The 21,726-nt window shown below is 34.9% G+C and overlaps 1 protein-coding gene across 4 annotated transcripts in view; it reads left to right on the top strand.

Moving 5' to 3' along the window:
- LOC116168163 (homeotic protein caudal-like) overlaps positions 1-21,115 on the top strand; it is a 38,628-nt gene extending 17,513 nt beyond the window's left edge. For 2 of the 4 annotated variants that reach the window (XM_031483841.1, XM_031483840.1), the window contains one exon: positions 20,182-21,115. In XM_031483841.1, the coding sequence (XP_031339701.1) occupies positions 20,182-20,516 (335 nt within the window). In that variant the 3' untranslated portion in view covers positions 20,517-21,115. Of the gene's footprint in view, positions 1-19,593; positions 20,105-20,181 lie in introns of those variants that run through there. The other 2 variants (XM_031483839.1, XM_031483838.1) reach the window with 1 other exon arrangement.
- The last annotated feature ends 611 nt before the right edge of the window (positions 21,116-21,726 follow it).

The raw sequence follows: 21,726 nt of genomic DNA, 5'->3' as shown, positions 1-21,726 counted from the left end.
GTTTTCACAAGGTCTTTTAGGTCAAAAACTCAATATATTCACTAATGATCGCGTATATAACATGCGGGATATAGACGATTTCATAAAGTCTATATACTGCAATATTATACGTGTCGACAGTGTCACAGGCGTAGTAGATACTGTAAACTAACGTTTTTTGTTCGAATCGTAATTTAATCACAGCTGCCACTAAAATAAGTAACTAAATTAAAGCAATAAATATTAACAAAACAAGAGATTCTTCGAAATCTTTCTTCAATCCTTCAGGTTTAGATCCTGCCGATTCTTTGATCTATATAGATCCTTGAGATTCTGCATTTCTACAGATTCCTCGAATTAACCCCGAATACTTTTTGTGCCTCGTTATTACATTCTGGACTTTCCGCCTTGTGGTTGCACCAAAAATTTACTTTTATTTTAAGTTCATTGGTTTGGAGATGGTTTCACACAAAATGGACTTGGTTTGTTAGGGGATCGCCAATCGATTTCTACGTGTTCAAGGATCAACGCCATTGAATATGAACCGGATTAAAGATCTTGTTGATATATGTAACTAAATCGCACTTGTAAGAAGGGGGTTTTGATTTGAACCTTTTTGTATTAAATAACAGCTGCATTTAGTACATGTGTTTTAAAAGAGATTTAGGAGAAACACTTCGCCGAGATCTTGAGATCAGGTCTCCCCTCGCCCATATCCATTCTAACAAGATACGAAGAATCACATACGATTTTCAGTAAGAGCATTCGGATACCAGACGTTTCATTTACAACCTGGCCATTTTCTTACAGAAGAATTTTGAGTCACCGGAAAGAACTCTCAGTTCTTCTGTATTTATACACGTCCACAAAGTTACCCCCTCCCCTCCCCCACACCGCAAGTCAATTTTTGAAATCCCATTTCACAATTAAAAAATTAATTGAGTGGCAACGACAAGGATTGAATGTTTCGGCAATTTGACATAAATATATTTGATTTAGACCGTATTGCAACTTTAGATGGAAACGTTCCCTTTAAATTATGTATGTAAATTGGGGCAAATTTGCGTATTTTGGTGCCCAATAATATGCCGGTACGAAAATTCGGATGTCTTCAGAGGTTGCCGGATTTTTCAAATATCCGAAATTTTCAATTTTCCCTTTTATTTCGAAAACGACAAAAAGTGGACGTTTTAAAGTAAAACATTATTAAAGCACTTATTTATGAGGATTGAGGAATCCAAATATGTTGTCGAAAAATTCAAGGCACTCTAGACTTGACAATTACAGTAGATAACTTATTTCTTATGGCAGCCATATTGGATTTTAGCATTTTTTTAACGTTTTTGTGATTACAACGATCAATCATATGATATGCTTCAACTTTAAGATACTGTCAAAATATAGAACAACGGTTTTTGCGAAGAGTGCTTTGGAAAGAACTTGCATTCTTTTGTTTAACAAATAATACCTACACATCTTTGATAGTTCAGTAGCCTTTCAACAAAATTAAAGTGGATTCTCGTGATTATTAAGGATCCTCAAATCCTTTATGGTTTTGCATGGTTGTTCGTCCGTTTTCTCCGCCCGTTCGTCTGTGTTCGCTATAACTCTTAGTTAAAATCCTCAGATACTTTTTATATAGCTTTTAATTTTTGGCCGTCTGTCCGTTCGCCGGTCTGACCGTGCGTGTGCGCTATAGCTCCTTTTAAAAGTGGTTGAGGGTGTTGAAATTTGGTGCATGGGTACTTTGGACATTAAGGTAGGACGCTATTACTGTGGGCTCAATATAATAGAAATCGACATATTTCAGTCCCTCCCTCATGTATCGGGTGCGTACTTATTCCATATGACTCTTAGATGTGTAACAATTCAATATTTCAATATACGTGAATTTGGAGTTGAAAAAGCTTTCAAATGCATTAAACGCCTTATCTTGATGGTTGGATTTTATCTTAAATCTAAGATAGCTGAATTTTAAACCAAAACAGAAATTTTCCAGGAAAATTGGGATGTTTTAAAGAACACATCGAAATTGGAAAATTTATTACTGCTGATGATGAAACCTGGATGTATCACTGGGATGCTCCAATGAAACAAGAATTGATGCATGGGTGCCAACAATAAAATTCAAACGCAGTGTTCAGCCGGGAAATGATGGCAACGGTTTGTTGGGATTGCAAAGCGATTCCATCGATTGAGTACATGAAAAAGAGCACTATAATTAGCGGCGATGTTTATAAAGAGACTACTAAAACCTTTCAAGCTACCAATCGCGAGAAAAGGCCTCAGTTTCAGCTTGCACGAATTCTTTCTCATTGCCACTTTTTGAGCTCTACAAGACAACGTTGACAGATTTTAAATGTGACGTTTCATTTCATAGAAATCATCATCAACTTTATTTTTTTATACGGCACGTAAAAAACTACATACCGTATTGAGTAGCATATTTTATTAGGAATATAACGTGATGTGAGGTAAAGGTACAGGTTGGCAAAAATGTGTACTCAATACAGTATGTACTTTTTCATCTCACTTTTTCATCTCAAAAAGGGGCAATGGAAAGTGCTTTTAATTTTTTTGTATCTGTTCAAATAACATCAGAAAAAAATAAAACCAAACGGCAAATTTCGGTTTTTCTGGCATATCTTCGGTAAATGATGGGAATTTTCTGGTTTTTTTTTATAGCATGATAATTACTCCTTAATTTTGCGTACCCACATTTCCAGAACACTCGTTTAAATTTATAATAACACGCCTCTAACCGTGAGATTTTGGCGGGGGTATGAAGGATAAGAAGTTTTTTGAATGGCTATGTCCGGCAAAAGTAATAAGTTAAAGAGGGGTTAGGCTACCCTCTCCTTATCTGCTCGGGTCCGTGGGGTCGCAACTGCCCAAAGTTCGGAAAAGCCAAACTCCCTGCGGAGAGAGGGTTTTAAATTCTAAATGAATACTGCAGTTGCTTACGGTTACGAGTATTTCGTTAGAAATTGGTGGGGGGGTTATACAAAAAGGGAAATTGTAGAGAAAATATAGATTTTCTCTGGAATAAGGAAATTGAAAGAAATGAGAGGAGACACTAGCGGCTGGTTTGCAATAAATTATCCGAGATAATTACAATTAAACTTCCCATTAGAATAATAAGGTGCAGCTTCATCAAGCTTGAATCTTACTTTTATTACTAGATTTTCCCTGCGACTTCGTATGCTCGATTTTGATGAATATATGATAACAGAAATTCAGCAAGGGACTAGACGCATGTATCTGCGAAACAGCAGAGTGCGATGTCAGCGAAAAAAGAATTTAAGGAAATCCTACAATCCGATCGGGCGCAATTGTGAATCTAAACACAGAGACAAATTAAAAAATTTCATCAAAATCCGGCCAGTTGTGTAAGAGAAGTTCAGTCACACACGTACCGAAGAATATTATATACCGGGTGTTTTTAATTATGATGTAAATACGGAAGAGGCTAATTCTTTGGGTTATTTTTTGTTATAAGATCCGCACACGCTTTGTTACCGTCTACAAGGTGTTATAGTTGTACCGTTTACAATTTAAACCTTTAATTTACCTATACACATATTCAAACACAGGATACAATTTTCAATGCCAACTCTCAAAACTAAAAAAAACAAGAGATTATTTAAATAAATCCAGTGCCTACTGACCATTTTACCCTTTGCCATAACTTATATTTGAAATTTGAGCGAAATATCCCAATAAGTTAAAAACGTGGCCACTTGCGACCGACAAAACAGGATTTTCCACGCACAGAATCAGTAATAACTCAGAAAGGAAGTGACGAACCAAAAAATATTTTGTCGTTCTGGTCTCGGGGCTGTGCTACAACGTATAAGAAAGAAACCACAACGAAAACTAGTAGATGGTACAGACGGACAAAGTGCGGACAATAGCATTCATTTTCCTTTTGAAAAATGCGCTAAAAACTACAGCAGATATAAAGAGAAAACTTTAAATTTTAATACCCTGTATAAATTGGTAACGAAGCGTTTATACGTTTATATGAACTTTTCGTCATAAAATAAGACAAAGAATTAGTCCCTTTCCGATTTACATCATATTTAGGAACATCCAGTATAAAGGCGTCTTGCCGAGGAATTCAATCCTTCTGTATAAAAATCGCTTCTACTAAAAATTAAAACTTAAAAAATCGATTTAGTCGGATATAAAGAATCGATCGTTCACAATATTAATTGGCATCTGTATTCAGCGTTCGGTACAAAGTGAAGTTAATGTTTAAAACACAGTAACGATCCTAAAACTTAAACTACAAAGCTCGGATTGGACCTGACTATTTCAAATTTCAATAATATGAAATGCGTACTACATTAGCTGCAACTTATGATCTTCCAGCGTCGGAAAACCGCTGAAGGCGCGGGAGCTTATTCGCAAAAAGCCTCGTTATTTTGCCTCGTAAAATGTAAGCGCGTGTTACGTATATTATTCCTGGTGTTTTGTATTTTGAAAAATTGTTCGTTTCAGTTCTATAAAGCTCAACCAAGTAGAGATATCGTAGCGAAATTCGCTTTGTGTGAGCGTATGGAGCTAAAAGGGATGCACTTGAAGGGGCTTTATTCTATGAAACAAGTTAAATTATACCAGGTGATAATCACTGAAAAGATCTAATTGGAAGCGATCTAACTTATTCATTGTCAAAAGATTGAAAAACAGACGCTAAGTCATAATATGCTATCACTACCCCTTATGTAGCTACAAATTGGATAACAATTTAGCATTACCTATAGGTACTGACAACCACTCGAAAAGTGAAAAATGCGAAACCCTTATCGCTTGACAAACTACGAACTGTTGATTTGGATCGACTATCCATAACGCCCACCCACACAACAATACAAAAGGCGCTTTGCCCACATTAACATTCTTAACTCCCATAAGAATTCACTTCGCACGTGATTTATTTAACAACTGTCAGTGTGCGAGGCAAAAAACGACGGCCAAACAGTAGCTAATGCGATTTACTCAAATCTATCAATACTTGTCAACACAAACAACGTTTTTCTTTTCCCATTTTAAGCGTGTCATTGGGAGGCGTTACAAATTTTGAAATAATTGCTTCTTCGGACTTGCGGAAGAGAAAACAAATTCGGCGATGGGATCGCTCGATTTATTCAATAAGGAAGAGGTAATGCGGTCGCTTGGCTGTTGTAAACACTAAATAGACATCTAGTAGGCTGAGGTCGCTGGCCATAAAGTGGGCACGATGCCTCTTTATGACGCTCTTCGCTGCGTGACGACGCCGCCGACGTCAACGCCGCCTCTTAATGTTATTACCGGTCAACCCTTTTCCGTTTCTGTAATAAGAATTGCGAAATTTCTCTCGTTGCCTCTAATTACTTTGAGAAGGAGGCGCTTTGCATTTTATGGCTTGTTTAGAAATTCGTGGGTAAATTTACGATGCGTTCTCAACTGCCGCTTTAAAATCGAGGAAGTGAAGGAAAAACCTTTCAAAGTGGCTAAGTTTTAAATTACGACTTTGAAACTGGCAAACTTCTGAGGTGGACGATTAAGATTTTCGATTTTGATTACACTTTCCGTTAGTTTTGCGTTTCAATAGTGAAAGTGGATCTTTTTCAAATGTGCAGGACTAGATAATATTGTATACCGCTTAATGGGTTATGCAACCGGCACCTCCACAATAAAATTTTACCCAATCGTAAAGTTTTTTATGACTTCAAAAGTAGGCGTAAAACCAATACGTTAGGGCACATAAAAAGAAATATTAAACTTTAAAATGGAAGGCACTCGGTAACTCTAAAGTTTAGTAGCTTTAGCATTGTATATAAATCCAACTACGTATACTTAGTTGTAGGTAACTAATGCAGAAATACACTGAATTATAAAAACATTTTCTTTACGATAATCCATTGGTTGTCCTGGTCTGCAGTATTGCAACTCAATTTCACAAGCTACATTCGAGTGGTTCTTTAAGTCACTCATTGTTGCATCGTTAAACGTATTTTGTAGTAAAGCCAAATAGTCGTGGCAAAGCTGGTGAAGACTAAGACTATATTGTATAAACCTTCTGGGAAGTGGGAACCCTTCCTATAATTTACCCCAGAAGCCCAACCACCTTCGAAACCGTATTTGACATTCTTCTTGCGGAACTTCTTGTGGATTTTCTTAAACATATCTCGAAGAAACTTTAGAAATCCTCAAGAGCATTAGAATTAGCCCAAGTAAAAATTTTGTAGTATTAAAATTTTTTGGAAAAAATTGTGCTGGAGATCTTTTGTTTTGAAATCCCTGAAAAATACCCTTAGAAATTACCCTTACAAAACTTTTTAAGAAGTCCCCTTGAAATCTTATAAATTTACATTGAATCCCTGGGAATAATGTCTTTAAGAAACATCTTTACAAAAATCTGCTGAAATTCTCTTCGAAATCTTGCATGAGGTTTTGTTCTGACGGACAAAGGGAATGTTTTTAGAATCACGTGTATGCGAAACCTCCTTAGAAAGTGTCTTCATAATTTTGTAGTCATCTTGTTTCTAGATTTCCATGTTAGTTGTCTTACTAGAGATCTTATTAGAAATCATCTTGAAAGACATGTCGAAAGCATTTTCATAAACATTTTTAAGTAAATTCTTTAGAAATAATAATATCATTTTAGGAAAAATCTCCTATTATTAAAAATCATACCTATCAAAAGCTTCATGAGAAACCTTTCTACAGGCCCTTAGTCGGTCTTAGAACCCGAGGTTTTTAAAATTATTGCTAGAAGTCTCCCCAATATTTTCGAAATAAGTATATTTAGGAATCCTTTCAGAAAATCTTATCTGGTGAACTACATACTTTCATTAAAATACCTACACTCAGAAGACTTTTGAAGACATTTTTTTTAACATTAAATCCTATTTGAAACATCCTTATTTATCCTAGGGAATTTTAGAGATCCTATTAAAGCCTTTCTTAAAATATTTTTAGGAGTTTACCGCGGACATCATTATAGAAAAATCTTTGCTAGAAAACTGGGTTCACCAAGTAAATTATGCCGTTAAATTTTCTAAGAAGCTGTACCATCAGCATCAAAAACATGGAATATTAGCAACAGTTGGTACTAATACTGACATGATTGATATTACGGTATGGAACAATGTTCAAGAGCATAAAAAAAGTTTTTGGTACAACTAGAGCAGAAAACTACTTTAAAAACAAGTACTTTCGTCTCTAAAAAGGGTGAATAAAATGTGATTTTCCTCTCTAGTGAGGAAAGTAAAAAGCAATTGCTGCGTTAATCTTAATAATGACATTCAAGATTGAAACATGAACTTTGAACTTCATTATTGCATACGATAATTTTTCAATTTTGATTATAGTTTCAGAAAAAAAATATGTGTATAACTTGAGAAGAAAGTGTTTTTCAACTCTCGTTCAATTGAACCACCCGCTACGCTGATGTGTCAACTCCACATTCTTCTCTCGTTTGTTACCCTGTCCATCCAGCTAATCCTCATTATCCTTCTATAGCAAATTAACTCCAATAAACTATTTATTATTATTGTAATATTGTTGAGTAGAGTACTTTGTTTAAGTGGAATTCAATTGGGCAAACGATGACGAAAATTAACATGCAAAGCAAAAGAAAATATAGAGACAAAAAAAGGAATGGAAGGAGCATTGAAGAATTATATTAACACTGATTTAGAAAGTCAAGTTAAGAATGATTGAAAATTTGAATTGCAGAAGGCAAATGAAAAAAAAATTATGAATATTTAAAAAAAACATTCAAGAGGGAACATAATAAAGGAAAATGTGGCCACGTAAGGAGAATGGGAGTGAAATGAAATTTGGGAAATTAAAAGAAAAGGTTATCGGAAAGGATGGTGAGCAAGGAACCAACCACAAAGGAGTATGAACTAGACCTAGAAAATGTTAGAAATAGACCTGCAGCTTTATTTTTGTACAGAAAAAGGATAACATTGCACGATTTTACGCCCTAGGATTGGACAAAATCTTGAATAAAGTTCTAGTTTCCATAGTCGCAGTAATGTAAGAATACGGTACAAGCAAACGAGTACAGAGAACAATCTGTTCGAAGAATGAAAGCAAGCTTTCAACAACGATGAACAGACCTGCTTTTTTTTAATTGATAATTAGAACTAGGAATACCTGAGATTCTTGAGTGGGTCTGGAACATTGCCATTCTGAATGAAATTGGAAAATTGAACGATCATTATGGATCCTCAGATCCTTTATAGTTTTGTATCGTCCGTCCGTGTTATAACTTTTTAGTGCACTTTCACCTTCAAAAAATTAAAAGTGCACTTTTGCGCCCTTGATATCTGTCTGTCTGGCTGTCTGTCTGAGTCACAAATGCTCTGGAACTACACCACTTCCGTACTTGGTCATTCGATCAGAAATTAAAAATTATTTCATGTTTGTATTCTCGTTAAGGCATGAAATATACATAAGGGTTATTTAAATCGAAAAAACAACACTACTCGCCTCTTGCTCACAAGCGGCTTAACGACTTTTTAAAGTGTACGGGTACTTTGGACATTAAGATAGGAGGCTATTGATTGTCTGGTAAGGAAGCTGGATCAACAGGAACAAAAGCTATAGGACTTCGAGCGGTACGAGAACAGGAAAAACTCTGGGATCAATACAATAAATTAATTTTAAAACAAACATGTCTATTTTAATTTGAAAATTCTAAATATAGTAAACCCCCTACTTGTTAAGCCTTACCAACAAGAATTGAGGTTCTATTGAAATCAACATATTTCATTACATAGATCATATATTGAGTTCGACCTTCGCTAGATTATTCCCTATGACTCTTAGATGTGTAACAACTCACTATAACTCTTCTCTGTGGTCCAGGTCAAAAGTTTTAGATCAAAATGTACCCAAAATTATTCTTTACACAAAATTTGGAGTTATAAAAGCTTATCTTGGATGCCGAACGAGTACATCACATTTGACAACCGCGCGTGTGCGATTTAAAGATGTTAAATTCTTATTTCTTTTGATTAAAACATGTTAAAATCATTATTCATGCACAAAGATCGTTGGAAAAAAGGCCAAGAGTATTATCTCCATGTCCAAGACATCATTTTAAATAATTCAATCTCCACCCTTCTATCAGAATACTGCAATACGCCTTAAAATCGTCCTATCATTCCAAATTTTATATTATTTATAGCCTATATTTATCAACGTTGCAAGGTTACAATAAATGATCGTTAAAAATGTGATGCTAACATCTGTGAATCCTTCAATATTCCATTGTATCAGTTTATTATATTGTGCGTTTTGCACCTTACAGCGAATTTGAGAAAAATTTTAGAATTTTACTGCCGTTATTGTCTTTAACTCGCCTACTATACAAATCTGATTGTTAAAAATCTCTTATTACGTGGAAAAAGCGATCACTTGCTTCTGATCTCTTAAGATAAATATCTTTTTTGAGATTTAAGCTAACCTCGGCCCTAATAAATAATCAAAAGATATTTGCACTAGTGTGTTGTGCTACCAGAAAGGTAATTCTATTAATCAATCAAGGGAGTTAATAAGGGTTCCTAAATTGTTAGGAGTTTTGAATTTAGCACGCTTACCCATTACAATTTACATCGCGAAGAAGACGGAGCACTTTATCCACCGCGCACTACCCGTTAAATGTCGAAAAATGATACGAAAGTAAGTTTCATCACAAATTACCGGACTGGTTTATTCAATGTCGTGAAATTAAAATTGATAACCAATCTTACGTTCTATTGTTATAAGGTAAAAGTGTAGCTGTTATCACGGAAACGGCATTATTGACCCTGTTTAACCTTCCAAATCGGTAAGAAATGACTAGATCTTGCGTATTTATCGTCTGCCTATAAAACTATATCTTCATTAATTTCATGAATTATTGTCATTTTTTTCCTCACTTTGTTTTTTGTTTCATCAGTTGTTCCTCCGTAAAATGCCCAAATAAAGACAGTATAATTAATCCCAGAAAATCGTTGCCATCAATTTTCCTGCTGAACAATCCGTTTGCATTGGAGGACCCCGGGAGGCCAAGTTTCATCATCAGTGATAATTTTTGAAAAATTATAAATACCTTGTTTTAAATCCTCCCAATTTCTGACAGGTGGCTATTCTGGTGTGAAGAGCTTGCCAATCCATCTGGCGGACACTTTGTTCATCGGCGTATCTGTGCACTTCCCTTGCAGCAATGAAACTTCATTTCTTCGACCTGTCAAAACCATCTTTTCAATTCTCTTCATTGTCTCCCGTGTTCTTACCTCAAGAGGACTACCAGACTTTGGATCATCTTGTATGGATTCTCCACCCCAACGAAATTGATTCCATCATCTAATCTAATTTGATAATATGATTGAGCATTCTCATCACAGATAGATAGATTGTGTTGGAAGTACAGAGTGTCCATCTAAAATTGTGTCTCTTGGCCTAAAACAAACCCTATTAGTTATTACAAAAGCCTGACGTGCTTCTTCTCACTATACGTACTTCTTTGAAGACCAGTCCTTTTCGACCCTGTGAACAATTTAAAATTAATTCAATAGATATCGCCAAAATCTTTTGCTAAGATCTAAACGTATTTTATCGTAGAATCTCACATTAAGCACTAATAAAAATTTACAGCTTTGATGTTTTCTTATTTTTATGTCCAGTTAATTAAATATCTGTGCACATTTTACAATGTTATTTTTTGTCGCAATGGCATAACCTTCAATTCAACAATTTGAGAAACGATACGATCAGTACAAAGCTTTGCGCTATTGTTGATTCTGTACGGGTGACTGTTGCTCCCAACGCACCAGTAACATTTTTTCCTTCTTTATTGAAATCGCATTTATCACTTTGTCAATATTACAATTGACGCGGTGATTATTTTGGGTTATTTTCTTGTTCAACATTTGTACCACAGATCAGAAAAGTATGATGGCGACTGTATTATAAAGTAATATTACAGAGTCTTAATAAAAATTTATGACTGTAGGCTTTTATTGTCTTTGATGTCAAATTAATTAATCGTTTATGTATATTTTAATTAATTTTCCTTAAAAATTATGCTTCTGAAATTTTTTAAGACGTTTGAGAACCTTGCAAATCTAAATGTGGGTTTTGAAATTTTTTAAGATGAAGTATATCCTCGTGCGCCATTGTCTTGACCAATTACAATAAAATATGATTGTCAAAAATATGCAAAGAGGAACATGTGGAAAACACGAAAGCTGTAAAATAGTTTTATTATTCAAAAAAATTCAAACATTATAAAAGCGCAATTAATTAATTACAATTTGTTCACATACGTATTTGAAAGTTTTATAATCAAACATTTTTACAACCAGGCCTACTTTAAAATACTTTTTCATTTTGTGGTACTAAAGTTTTCTTAATCACGGAAACTTATAAAAAATTTTGTCCGTTAAATACTATAAAATTCAAATAAGCCGCCATAAATATCCATTCTTTTTTGACCTTTTGGGCCATTTTTTTTGTTTCCTCGTAAAAGAAAGTAGGCATACACGGCTTTCGGACGAGCCAAACATATGCGCGTTTAAATTGCACAAATCGGCGATTTTATTGAACCCATAAAATGAGAAAATGCGTTATCATTTTACAATCGGTTACCCCGTACGCAACCGCCCCAAAGTCGGCGGCGGGCGCATGCATTAATTTCTAACGCGCGAAATCCACCACTTGAATCAAAACGGAATCAGACCACCAAATTGTAAGTGGAGGATAAGAATTTTAGCGTAAAGCTTTTATCTTGTCGGATGTCTACAATATATAATCCTCAAGTTAAATAGAAGATTGAGCCGGGGCGGGTACATGTGGCCCTTAGATGAACGGAAAAAATAACAATACGTCCGTTGTCAGGTGCATAGCTTGTTATCAAAATCAAACAGACCGCCCCGTCTCATCTAGCCGCTATTAATCCTGTAGATCAGCCATGCCGTTATCATTACCCTGTGCTCTACAGATAGGGAAATTAGGTAAATATTACGTGGTTATTTAGTTTAGGTCACGCTATCGGTTTTTTTTGCGAAATTTTTCAACTCTTGATCACCCATTTTTTAGTTAATAGTACTATAGTAAATACCTACAACTGCTACTTGCAAAATGCAACAAACCAGTAAGCATAAATTATTTACAAGTTCCGTTTATTCACAAATCCGAAATAGTCACATAGTAGTTGTGGTAGTAAAGGAAATATGGAACACTTCACCAACTTTAATTACAGTGGCAACCTATTCTTATATTGCAGTATGATCACAAAGGATAATTGCAAGGGATAATGTGATGTTCCAGAAACCTTTAAGTAGGTATGTGAATTAGTACGGAGAATGAGAAGTCTGATCGAAAAAGTACGAATTGATTTGGATTCTACGCACCCAAATTAATAAGAAAAAGTGTTTTCCCGAGAAATTTTGGTGTATTCGATTTTTGGTAAAAAAGGAAGGTTATACACTGCCTTTTTTTGAGCCCCGAAAAAAAATTGTCTCAGATCGACCCGGAAAAGAAATTTTCTTATAGAATGTGGCCTGTAGAATCCATAATTTCAAACAGTTCCAAGATTGGGCTACTAGTTCAAACGTTACAGCCCTTTGAATTTTCTTTCGAAATTGGTTTCTAGTCTATAACTTTTGATTGAGAAGTCTGATCGAAAAAGTACGAATTGTTTTGGATTCTACGCACCGAAATTAATAAGAAAAAGTGTTTTCCCGAGAAATTTTGGTGTAGTCGATTTTTGGTAAAAAAGGAAGGTTATACACTGCTTTTTTTTGAGCCCCGAAAAAAAAATTGTCTCAGATCGACCCGGAAAAAAATTTTCTTATAGAATGTGGCCTGTAGAATCCATAATTTCAAACAATTCCAAGATTGGGCTACTAGTTCAAAAGTTACAGCCCTTTGAATTTTTTTTCGAAATTGGTTTCTAGTCTATAACATTTGATCGAGATGTCTAATCGAAAAAGTACGAATTGTTTTGGATTCTACGCACCAAAATTAATAAGAAAAAGTGTTTTCCCGAGAAATTTTGGTGTAGTCGATTTTTGGTAAAAATGGAAGGTTATACACTGCCTTTTTTTGAGCCCCGAAGAAAAAATTGTCTCGGATCGACCCGGAAAAAAATTTTCTTATAAAATGTGGTCTGTAGAATCCATAATTTCAAACAGTTCCAAGATTGGGGGACTAGTTCAAAAGTTACAGCCCTTTGAATTTTTTTTCGAAATTGGTCTATAACTTTTGCCTGAGTGACGGAGCAGTCACTCATTCGCAAGGGAATTGCACTGGATGAGTTCTTAGATCAGTTAGATCTTGAAGAAAAAACAAGTCACCGTTTTACGGTTGAGTGGTTCCTCTGGGGTTGAAACAACAATATTTGCGCCCCGGTGCCAATATTGAGAAGGGCGTTCGTTCGATAACTCCTCTTTAAAATCAATTATAAGACGTACAAAACAGTGGCATCCTTGTCGCAATCTGCAGGTGGATAACCTGTGTGTTGGAAAACAGGGATGTTACCGTTAATCGGAACACTATACGAGTGCACGTACCTTGAGGGTGAGGGGATACTCGAAGAAGGGGGTGGGAGGCTAACGTTGTGAACTGTATTCTGAACCCTCTACTGTTTACTACATATACGTGTAACTTTTCAATCTTCATCTTTTTATTTCTGTGCGGACACCCTCCCAGATCTAGCTTCATCATTTCATTTCTAAAGTAGGACTTTTAGAAATCTGTCAATTGGTACATTTAATCTGCGTAAATCTATATTCACATTATTTGGACGAAATCAGTGGGGGAATTGGAAGAATTTGGGTTCCCAACACGTTTTATGTTTAATACTTTCAGTGTTTAGAATGTCGTCTGACTCTTTTGACGCGACCTTTTGAAATATTTTCTAAATTCATTTCATTATATTTTTGGGCAAAACAAATGAGGCCACTTTCTATATTTTCAGAGGAGATCCCTGCGGTACTGACTAGAATTTCACAAAGCAATATTTTTTGCCGTTAGATTAATAGGTAACATCGGCGTGTCAAAACATATTAAATTAATGTAGATAGACATTATGAGCAATAAAACAAAACAGACAAACATACATTGTAACACAATCCTGCATTCAAATACTCGTCCACCGAATAGTATGGGTGATTGACTAAAAAATCCCGAGCAGCAGATTTAAAGCATAGAGATTTTTTCTTAAATGGGTTATGTATATACTCGTACTTAAAAAAACGGACCAAACGCATGGAATCATGATACTAAACCTTTTTCAAGTGTATTTCAGAAGTAATAAAGATTTCAGGTACTCTTCTTTAGGCTAAAGAAATCTAATAAATTTACTTGAGTACCTGAAATCTTTATTACTTTATCATTCAACACAAGATGGAACACTTCATAGACAAATGTATTTCAGAAACCTAAGATATATTTCAGAAGACTGATTAGTTAATTTGGTTTCCAAAAATGTTAAATATAATTCAGAGTAGTAAATTAAATTTGAGAAATCATCACATGTAATTCGGATTAGTAAATTTAATTTCGGAAAACGTAAATTATAATTCAGATTAGTGACTTGTATATCAGATAGTGTAAATTACTATTCAGAGTCCGTTATTTGTAATGGAGAATGTATCAATTATAATTCAGAATTCGTTATTTTCCTTTAACTATCAGAATACCTCTGGATACGAATATATTGACGTCAAGGTACCTGTACTTGCAAGTAAGTTGATCTGATCTGAATTACAATTGATATTTTCTGAAATGAAATTGACTAATCTGACGCTGGAACAAATAAACAGACAAAAATTCTAAAAGTTGGATTTTTTGTTTCTCTACCATTGGTTAGAAGCCAACACCAAGAATTTCTAAAAAAATATTCAATTTAGAGAAATGTCTCATCTAGAGATTTATTATATGTGCGGGTAACATAATGGGTTCTTCACCTGATTAGTATGTTATAAAAATATTACAAATACATTTATTAGCAGAGCTGGGAATTTCATTAGGTCAGTTTCGAGCATTCCACCGGCTACTCCGAATTAGGTTTTCTTGAAGTTTTCCTAATTCGTAAGGTAAATACCGGAGTAGTATATCTATAGAACACTTAAGACCTTCTATAGGGGCACCTCTAAAAAACATTATGCGGGTCGCATTGGGGGATCTAGAACAAGAGAAACAATAAATAAATAAAATTCATTTCTTCGTTTCTTTCGCTTCTGGGTCTGGAAATAGGAAGGGGATTTATCTTAAATGAATGCAATATCTGATATACTCTGGCATTTAATGCGCTTATCTTCATGCTGAAAACTTCCAGTATAGGCAATCCTTTGGAGGATGCGCTATTATCTGATAATAATTTTGCAATATCGCTCAGAAAATCGAAAACTGCGTATCCGGTAAAACCGTCACTTCATCTTTCCACATCTTATAATTGCAGATAACAAAAATAAAAAATAGTATTCCATTCTGGAACTAAAACTAAACGTATCAGCTTTGGACTATAGGTTTAATTCGCTGTATCAAACTAGGGGAACAGAATTTAACCTCATTTTTTGAGTGTGCACTTTCCATTTATGTCAAACAATTCTCAAGAATTCTTAAATACCACAAGATTTTGAACTCGTACCGCACACCTACATTGATGTGAAAAAAATGTACGCAAATTCATATCAGAACATTCTGAAAATTTGTGTTGCGCTAGGATTTATCGAGAATGCCAAAATTTCGTACTAGAACCCCTTTCGCACCTGGAGATGAATGATGGTTAAAGTTAAAAAAGAGACTTAGACTTTGAAACCTTCATCGCCTCTAAACGATCACAGTTCAGAAACCCCCACTACTGAAGTAAGAGCATTAATTCTGAAAAAAGTATGGAACTTAGAGCCCTTACTTAATTGGCCCATTACCCCAACCGCCATTGAATACCTACAATAAAATAAAATTGCGTGTAGTTTTTTATTGCACTTAGTTATCTAAGAGTCAGTAGCAAACTTGCTGTGTTGTACTTGATGAATCTTGCAGGTCCATAAAGTTGGCACACCCCGCACCCCCACTCTGCGCAAATCAAATAAGAATATGCATATAATTTAGGACTAATTAAAGACTAATTTGTACCCACAAAATTAGAATTTGTACTCGCTCAGTTTCGCCGGAAAACCAGTTTTTAAAGTGGGGGTGCTAACATGATATCAACCTAGCAGCCCCGCTTTTTCCGATTGAAATTTTCTTAGTTGCATCGATAGCTACACATTGTTTAAACAATTTTTGACTAAAAAAGGGTAATATTTTTAGAATTAACAAAAAGAAATGCAACGTATATATTAAGGACTAATTTGTTCTCACAAAAATGTTTGTGTAAAGAAATTATATTATGGGGGTAACTTGATTGCAAGTTAGCACCCCCACTTTAGAATCGTTTTTCCGCCAAAACTAAGCGGGTAATAGTTATTTGTACAACTAGACAAGAAAGTGGAATTTTTCAATTCTAGTTCAAAATTTAATGAGCGTAGCGAGTGTATCAATTGAATGATAGTTTTCTTCTCAAGTTTTACACATAATTTTTTCTGATACTACAATCAAAATTCAAAAAGTATCGTCTACAATAATGAAGTTTGGCACATATAGCAATCTATGTTTCAATTTTAAATGTCCTTAGAGATTGTTTTTTACTTTCCTCACAAGAGAAGAACTTTCTTTGCCCTTTTTAGAGATGAAAGTAGTTTCAGAAAAAATAAATTTCGCCATGGCGCTGTATGTGAAACAATGAATAATACTTGATGAAAAAAATGATAAAAGTCCTCGTGTGAGATCAAAGGGACTCGTCTATCTACAAGCGTTCTTCTACGGGCCCGCATTTGCTGCTAACCAGCCAGCCGGCCAAAGTGAGATTAAAAGCTACCTTTTTACAAATAAATGTTGAAAAAATGCGCTACAAATTAGAAAAATTTCAGTGAGGTGACTACGAGTATAAGTTTGTGGGCTTGGATTTTATTTTTTAGGAATAAATCAGTAGGCTTCTTGCCACGATTGTCCTGAACTGCTTTGCCAATCAAAAATCTGCAAGTTTTACAAGAAATTTCTGCTGCGAGATATTGAATACTGTTAAAATTGCGCGTGCACGTGCTTACAGAAAAGAATTCTGCAATTTTCTTGTTTAGAGTCTGAGCTATTATTTCCTTGCAATTATTCTTGCAATTCAGTGTTATATTTCCAATTTTGACCTGCATTCAAAACTACAAAGATTGCTAACTTCATGTTCAGTTCATATAATGACAAATTCAAATATGATTATGATAGTGCCCGCAGCTTAGTTATTGCTTCGAATGTTGCTGTTAAAAAGAAAAAGCAACAACGAACCTGCTGCATTCCCTTATGCAGAATGAGGTGGAGATGGCGGTGCAACAACAGCCAGAAGTGCATTTCCTTAAAATTTCCTTTTTAATTTACAAAAATTTCGTTTTCATTTTCCTAGAATTCCTGATAATTCTCTAAATCTAGAACCTCAAATCTATCCTTATTCTTCTAGATCCTTTTTCCTTAAAATTGCCTACATACGTCGTCCGTGAGGATTTTCTTAAAGGTTCTTTTCCTCCCTTTTTCATTTCAGTTCAGATTTCAGACATTTAATATGGACACAAAAAAAATAAATAAGTCGTATTTTTGGCGATAAGTTTTATTTTTTGTTTTCTGACAAATTGTATTTTTCTTTACAATCTGCTTTAATTATTTCGACACTTGTCCACTGTCCAAAGGGTCTTACAAAGTTCATCAATAAATGTAATAAAAACTACGGTCTCTCAGAATTCGTGAACAAAAATTAAGGGCGTCATTTGAATTTTTGGACCGGAGGTGGCTGGGTGTAGCGAATATCAGGTTGAGGTACTAATTTTCCCCCTACTTCCTTGATGAGATTTCACAATTTCATGTGGATATCTTTTAAAACACCAAACGGGTCAATTTTGAGTTTTCGCGTGGATACCTCGTATAGTACATTGAATGAGTAAAAAATTCTTATAATGTCCTAGAATTTCTTGTAATTTTCTCAAAAGCTTCGTGCAATGACTTAAGTGTCCCAATTCTTATGCGAAGAATATATACTAATTTCCATAAGATCTTTTTACTGCCCAAACATTCTTTTCTTATTTCTTGAGAATTTCCTCAGTCCGCAATGTTCCCGTTTTCCAAATGTTCGTTGTTATTTTTTCAGAATTACGTTTTCCTCAAAGCGTTTTCAAACTCAAAACTGTACATTTACTTTGCTGCATTGAATTCCTGTTAAGTATTGCATTTTTAATTGTTAATGTTGGCGATTTCGTTTAAATTTCGAATCTTAAATATGAATTACTTTTTAAAAAAGCAACATTCCTAGCATAAATATATTGGAAGTACGTCGACCAAGCAGGATTCAGAGCATTTGAACCAACCTTAGGCCAGTTGCTAACTTTTCAGAATTACCAGATTATCAGAGATTCACACAACCACCCCTATAACCGTGCAAATAGACAGTAAATAGTGGTTTGAAGAGCGGACAAAATGTCCTTCTCCCTCGAGGGAAATGAACACATGAATGTACGGCTATGGGCGGCACATCAAAATCGCAACAGAAGTATCTTCGTCTAGTAGAGGGTGAATTATCAAAACCACCCGAACACGTTAACTTTGTGTTTGAACGGGGTAAATCCTAAAATTTTAAATTGCATAATAATTGTTGTAAAGGCATTCAATTTGAAACTGAATGTACGCTTTTTGTTCATCCCCACATAATCAAATCTAAACCCTCTCAAGGCTCCATTTAGATTTCGGGAGTTGTGGTTAAAGTGTCAAGAGAGGAGCAAATGAGTAAATGAGTGCTATTTTATAGTCCGATTGGCATATTCTTAATTTGAAAAATTGGCTTCCTTGATGTCAAAAATAATGCAAGCTCCTTTCTTAACGACAATTACAAATGGTGTTATTGTTTTTTAGCATCTTTCAATGGAGCCACATGAAAGGAACGCAAGACTATCATTATCAGAATCAACTTTTAAATTGTATGGAAGAGTGTTGTGTAGACTCTGAAGACGAAAACTATTTGCGAATGACAGGCAGTGAATGTGTCAGTGGAATGCCAATTTCACGGCAGTATTTTGGATGGATGCTCACTCCCCACCTTGCGGTTTAACGACCTGTAATTTTTCAAACTTCCTTCATTTCAAAAACAGAACAAACATTTACTGAAACGATAAGCGAGAGTGTATTTCATTCTTGCCCGCGTGACGCATCTGATTACCTTTCCGTTTTTCAAACTCAGTGGAAATTACGGACGTAGGTTTCATGGTAGTAAGTAATTCGGCGAAATATGGTCCAACGGTGCTTAGTGTTTTGAATTCTGGCGGTAAGTATAGAAAAGATTGTAAATTACGCTCCTGGTTAGATATAAATATAGTTTACTTATAGACCTAAGTTCCTTAAGTCATTGTTTCATTATGTACACTAAGTTTAATAAATAGTCGGCAATTTTTTATTTGAAATTTTATTTACCTAATACATATTTGCACCATTTTGTTTAAATTTAAGCTCATTTAATTTAGATAATTTATTGAGCGCGTTTCTCTGTTGTTATAGGAAAGACAAGGACTAAGGAAAAGTACCGGATTGTTTACACGGACCGTCAGCGTTTAGAGTTGGAGAAGGAGTTCATATTTAACAATAAGTATCTGACGTTGAATCGCAAAACTGAGCTGGCCGGTATCCTGGGTTTGACCGAGAGGCAGGTGAAGATTTGGTTCCAGAATCGTCGAGCGAAAGACAGGAGAATGATAAAGAAGCGTATGGAAGACGTGAAAACCGAAAGTATTAATCACATGCATAGAAATCAGCATCATCCGTTTCTTGCGCCCGAACCGTTTCGCAAGGAGAAGGAAGAGCCAACGTTTTACCTTCCAGAAGCCTTCCATAAGGATGACAAGAATGATGGCTATCATAAGGACGTCAAAGATGAACTCGAAGCTCTCCCGGGTGAAGCCTTGATGTGATTATTATATTTGATCTGTTTATTGCTAGCTAGTTTTTAAGTGCAATCACTAAGTGCAATGATATGTTAATCTGATTATATTTAGTAAATAATTTAAATAAGCACGGCTCTTGTCTTATTCGCCTTGGCAATTCCAAACGTGAACGGATGAAATTTACGGCGTAAATTCTTTGTTTCAGGTAAAACTCGAACGAAAGATAAATACCGGGTAGTTTACACGGATCACCAAAGGGTCGAGCTCGAGAAAGAGTTTTATTACAGCCGATATATCACCATCAGGCGTAAAGCGGAGCTAGCGTCAAATTTGGGACTATCGGAGCGCCAGGTAAAAATCTGGTTTCAAAATCGCAGAGCGAAAGAGCGCAAACAGGTAAAAAAACGCGAAGAGTTGCATCACAAGGAAGGGCCGATTCTGCATCAGCAACCCCATACGGGTATTATACAGCAAAATCAGCACCAACCCCCAGTAACAACGCATCCAATCGTGCCGGTACCTGTGGGACCCTTAATGTGACCTGTAAAGGAATTTATGTGCTCCGATTGGTTTAATGCGGATGATGAAACCGCCGTCATCTTGTGATTATAACATTTTTTTCCCAAACTGACCTAGATCTGAAAGTGCAATACAGTTTAATGATCTTAGTGAGTGATCAGAAACAATGCTTTGTTCTGTTTTACAAGTGAGATTATCGTGGTTACAACTAGGTACGAATTTAGCTCTATTGGCAAACTGCTGAAGGGGAACATTCTTGGAAATTTGCTCACTTTTAATTCACTCACGTGAAATTAAAAAGAACGTTATGATTACCTTTGATTTATATAGTTAGTGACGATTGCCAACACTTTTGAAAAAGCAATTTCGGTGAAACTAAGATTTTGTAACCCTAACTATGAAAGTAAAAAATTAGCGCAATAAAGCAATTATTAATATTTTAATATTTAAAGGTTGTCGGCGAATTTACAACCATATTTTTTTTAATAAACTTGCGTAAGCGCTAAACGTTCTTTATCCAGACAGACTTTCTTTTAACGGGTACACACAAAAAGTTCATAATCTCTTAATATTAACAAACAGAATACTACTATAAACCGCAATAAATGAATAGCGTCGGATGGTATTAGGGTGGATTAAACCTCGACACAAATAGCTGATAAAAGTGGTGCTAATTTCCAAGACTTGTATATAGGTACAAAAACGCGTTTAAATGTAAATAATAATAATATATAGATAAAAGTTAAATTTTAATAAAATGCACAAATAATGGTGGTAGAATAGTGTTATTTATTTTATTAAACATTTGTGATTAGCACAAAATACGTACTTGAATCGGCTATTGCATTAATATTGTTGGTATAGATAATATTAGTATAAACATCTTGGTGTATGAATCTATAAAGAATGTTTGTTATTGTGCCTTATTTTTTATATTTTTTTTTTCACTTAAATAGGCTTTGGTGCTCTAGAGAAAATTGCGATGTTAAGTTTTGATTAAAAGTTCTCAAATATACTTTTATTTCTTTCTCTTTTTCATTCTTTGTTGGCTAGTATGTGCCTTTCGTAATCGGAAATTGCCACCCAAAAAACGCACCCGACAAGAAAGAATTACTAAAAAGGTAAGTTTGGGACGTTCTTCAACTGGAACGGTAAGTATTAGTTGTATTTTGGGATATTTAACAATATAGCATTGTTAACTAGTTTTTTTGAAAAGTTAACAGCTTTAAAG

The sequence above is a fragment of the Photinus pyralis genome, unplaced genomic scaffold (assembly GCF_008802855.1).
Source record: "Photinus pyralis isolate 1611_PpyrPB1 unplaced genomic scaffold, Ppyr1.3 Ppyr1.4_LG4, whole genome shotgun sequence".
NCBI lineage: Eukaryota > Metazoa > Arthropoda > Insecta > Coleoptera > Lampyridae > Photinus > Photinus pyralis.
Note: the sequence above shows the minus strand (reverse complement) of the source record. Positions and strands in the feature narration are given on the sequence as shown.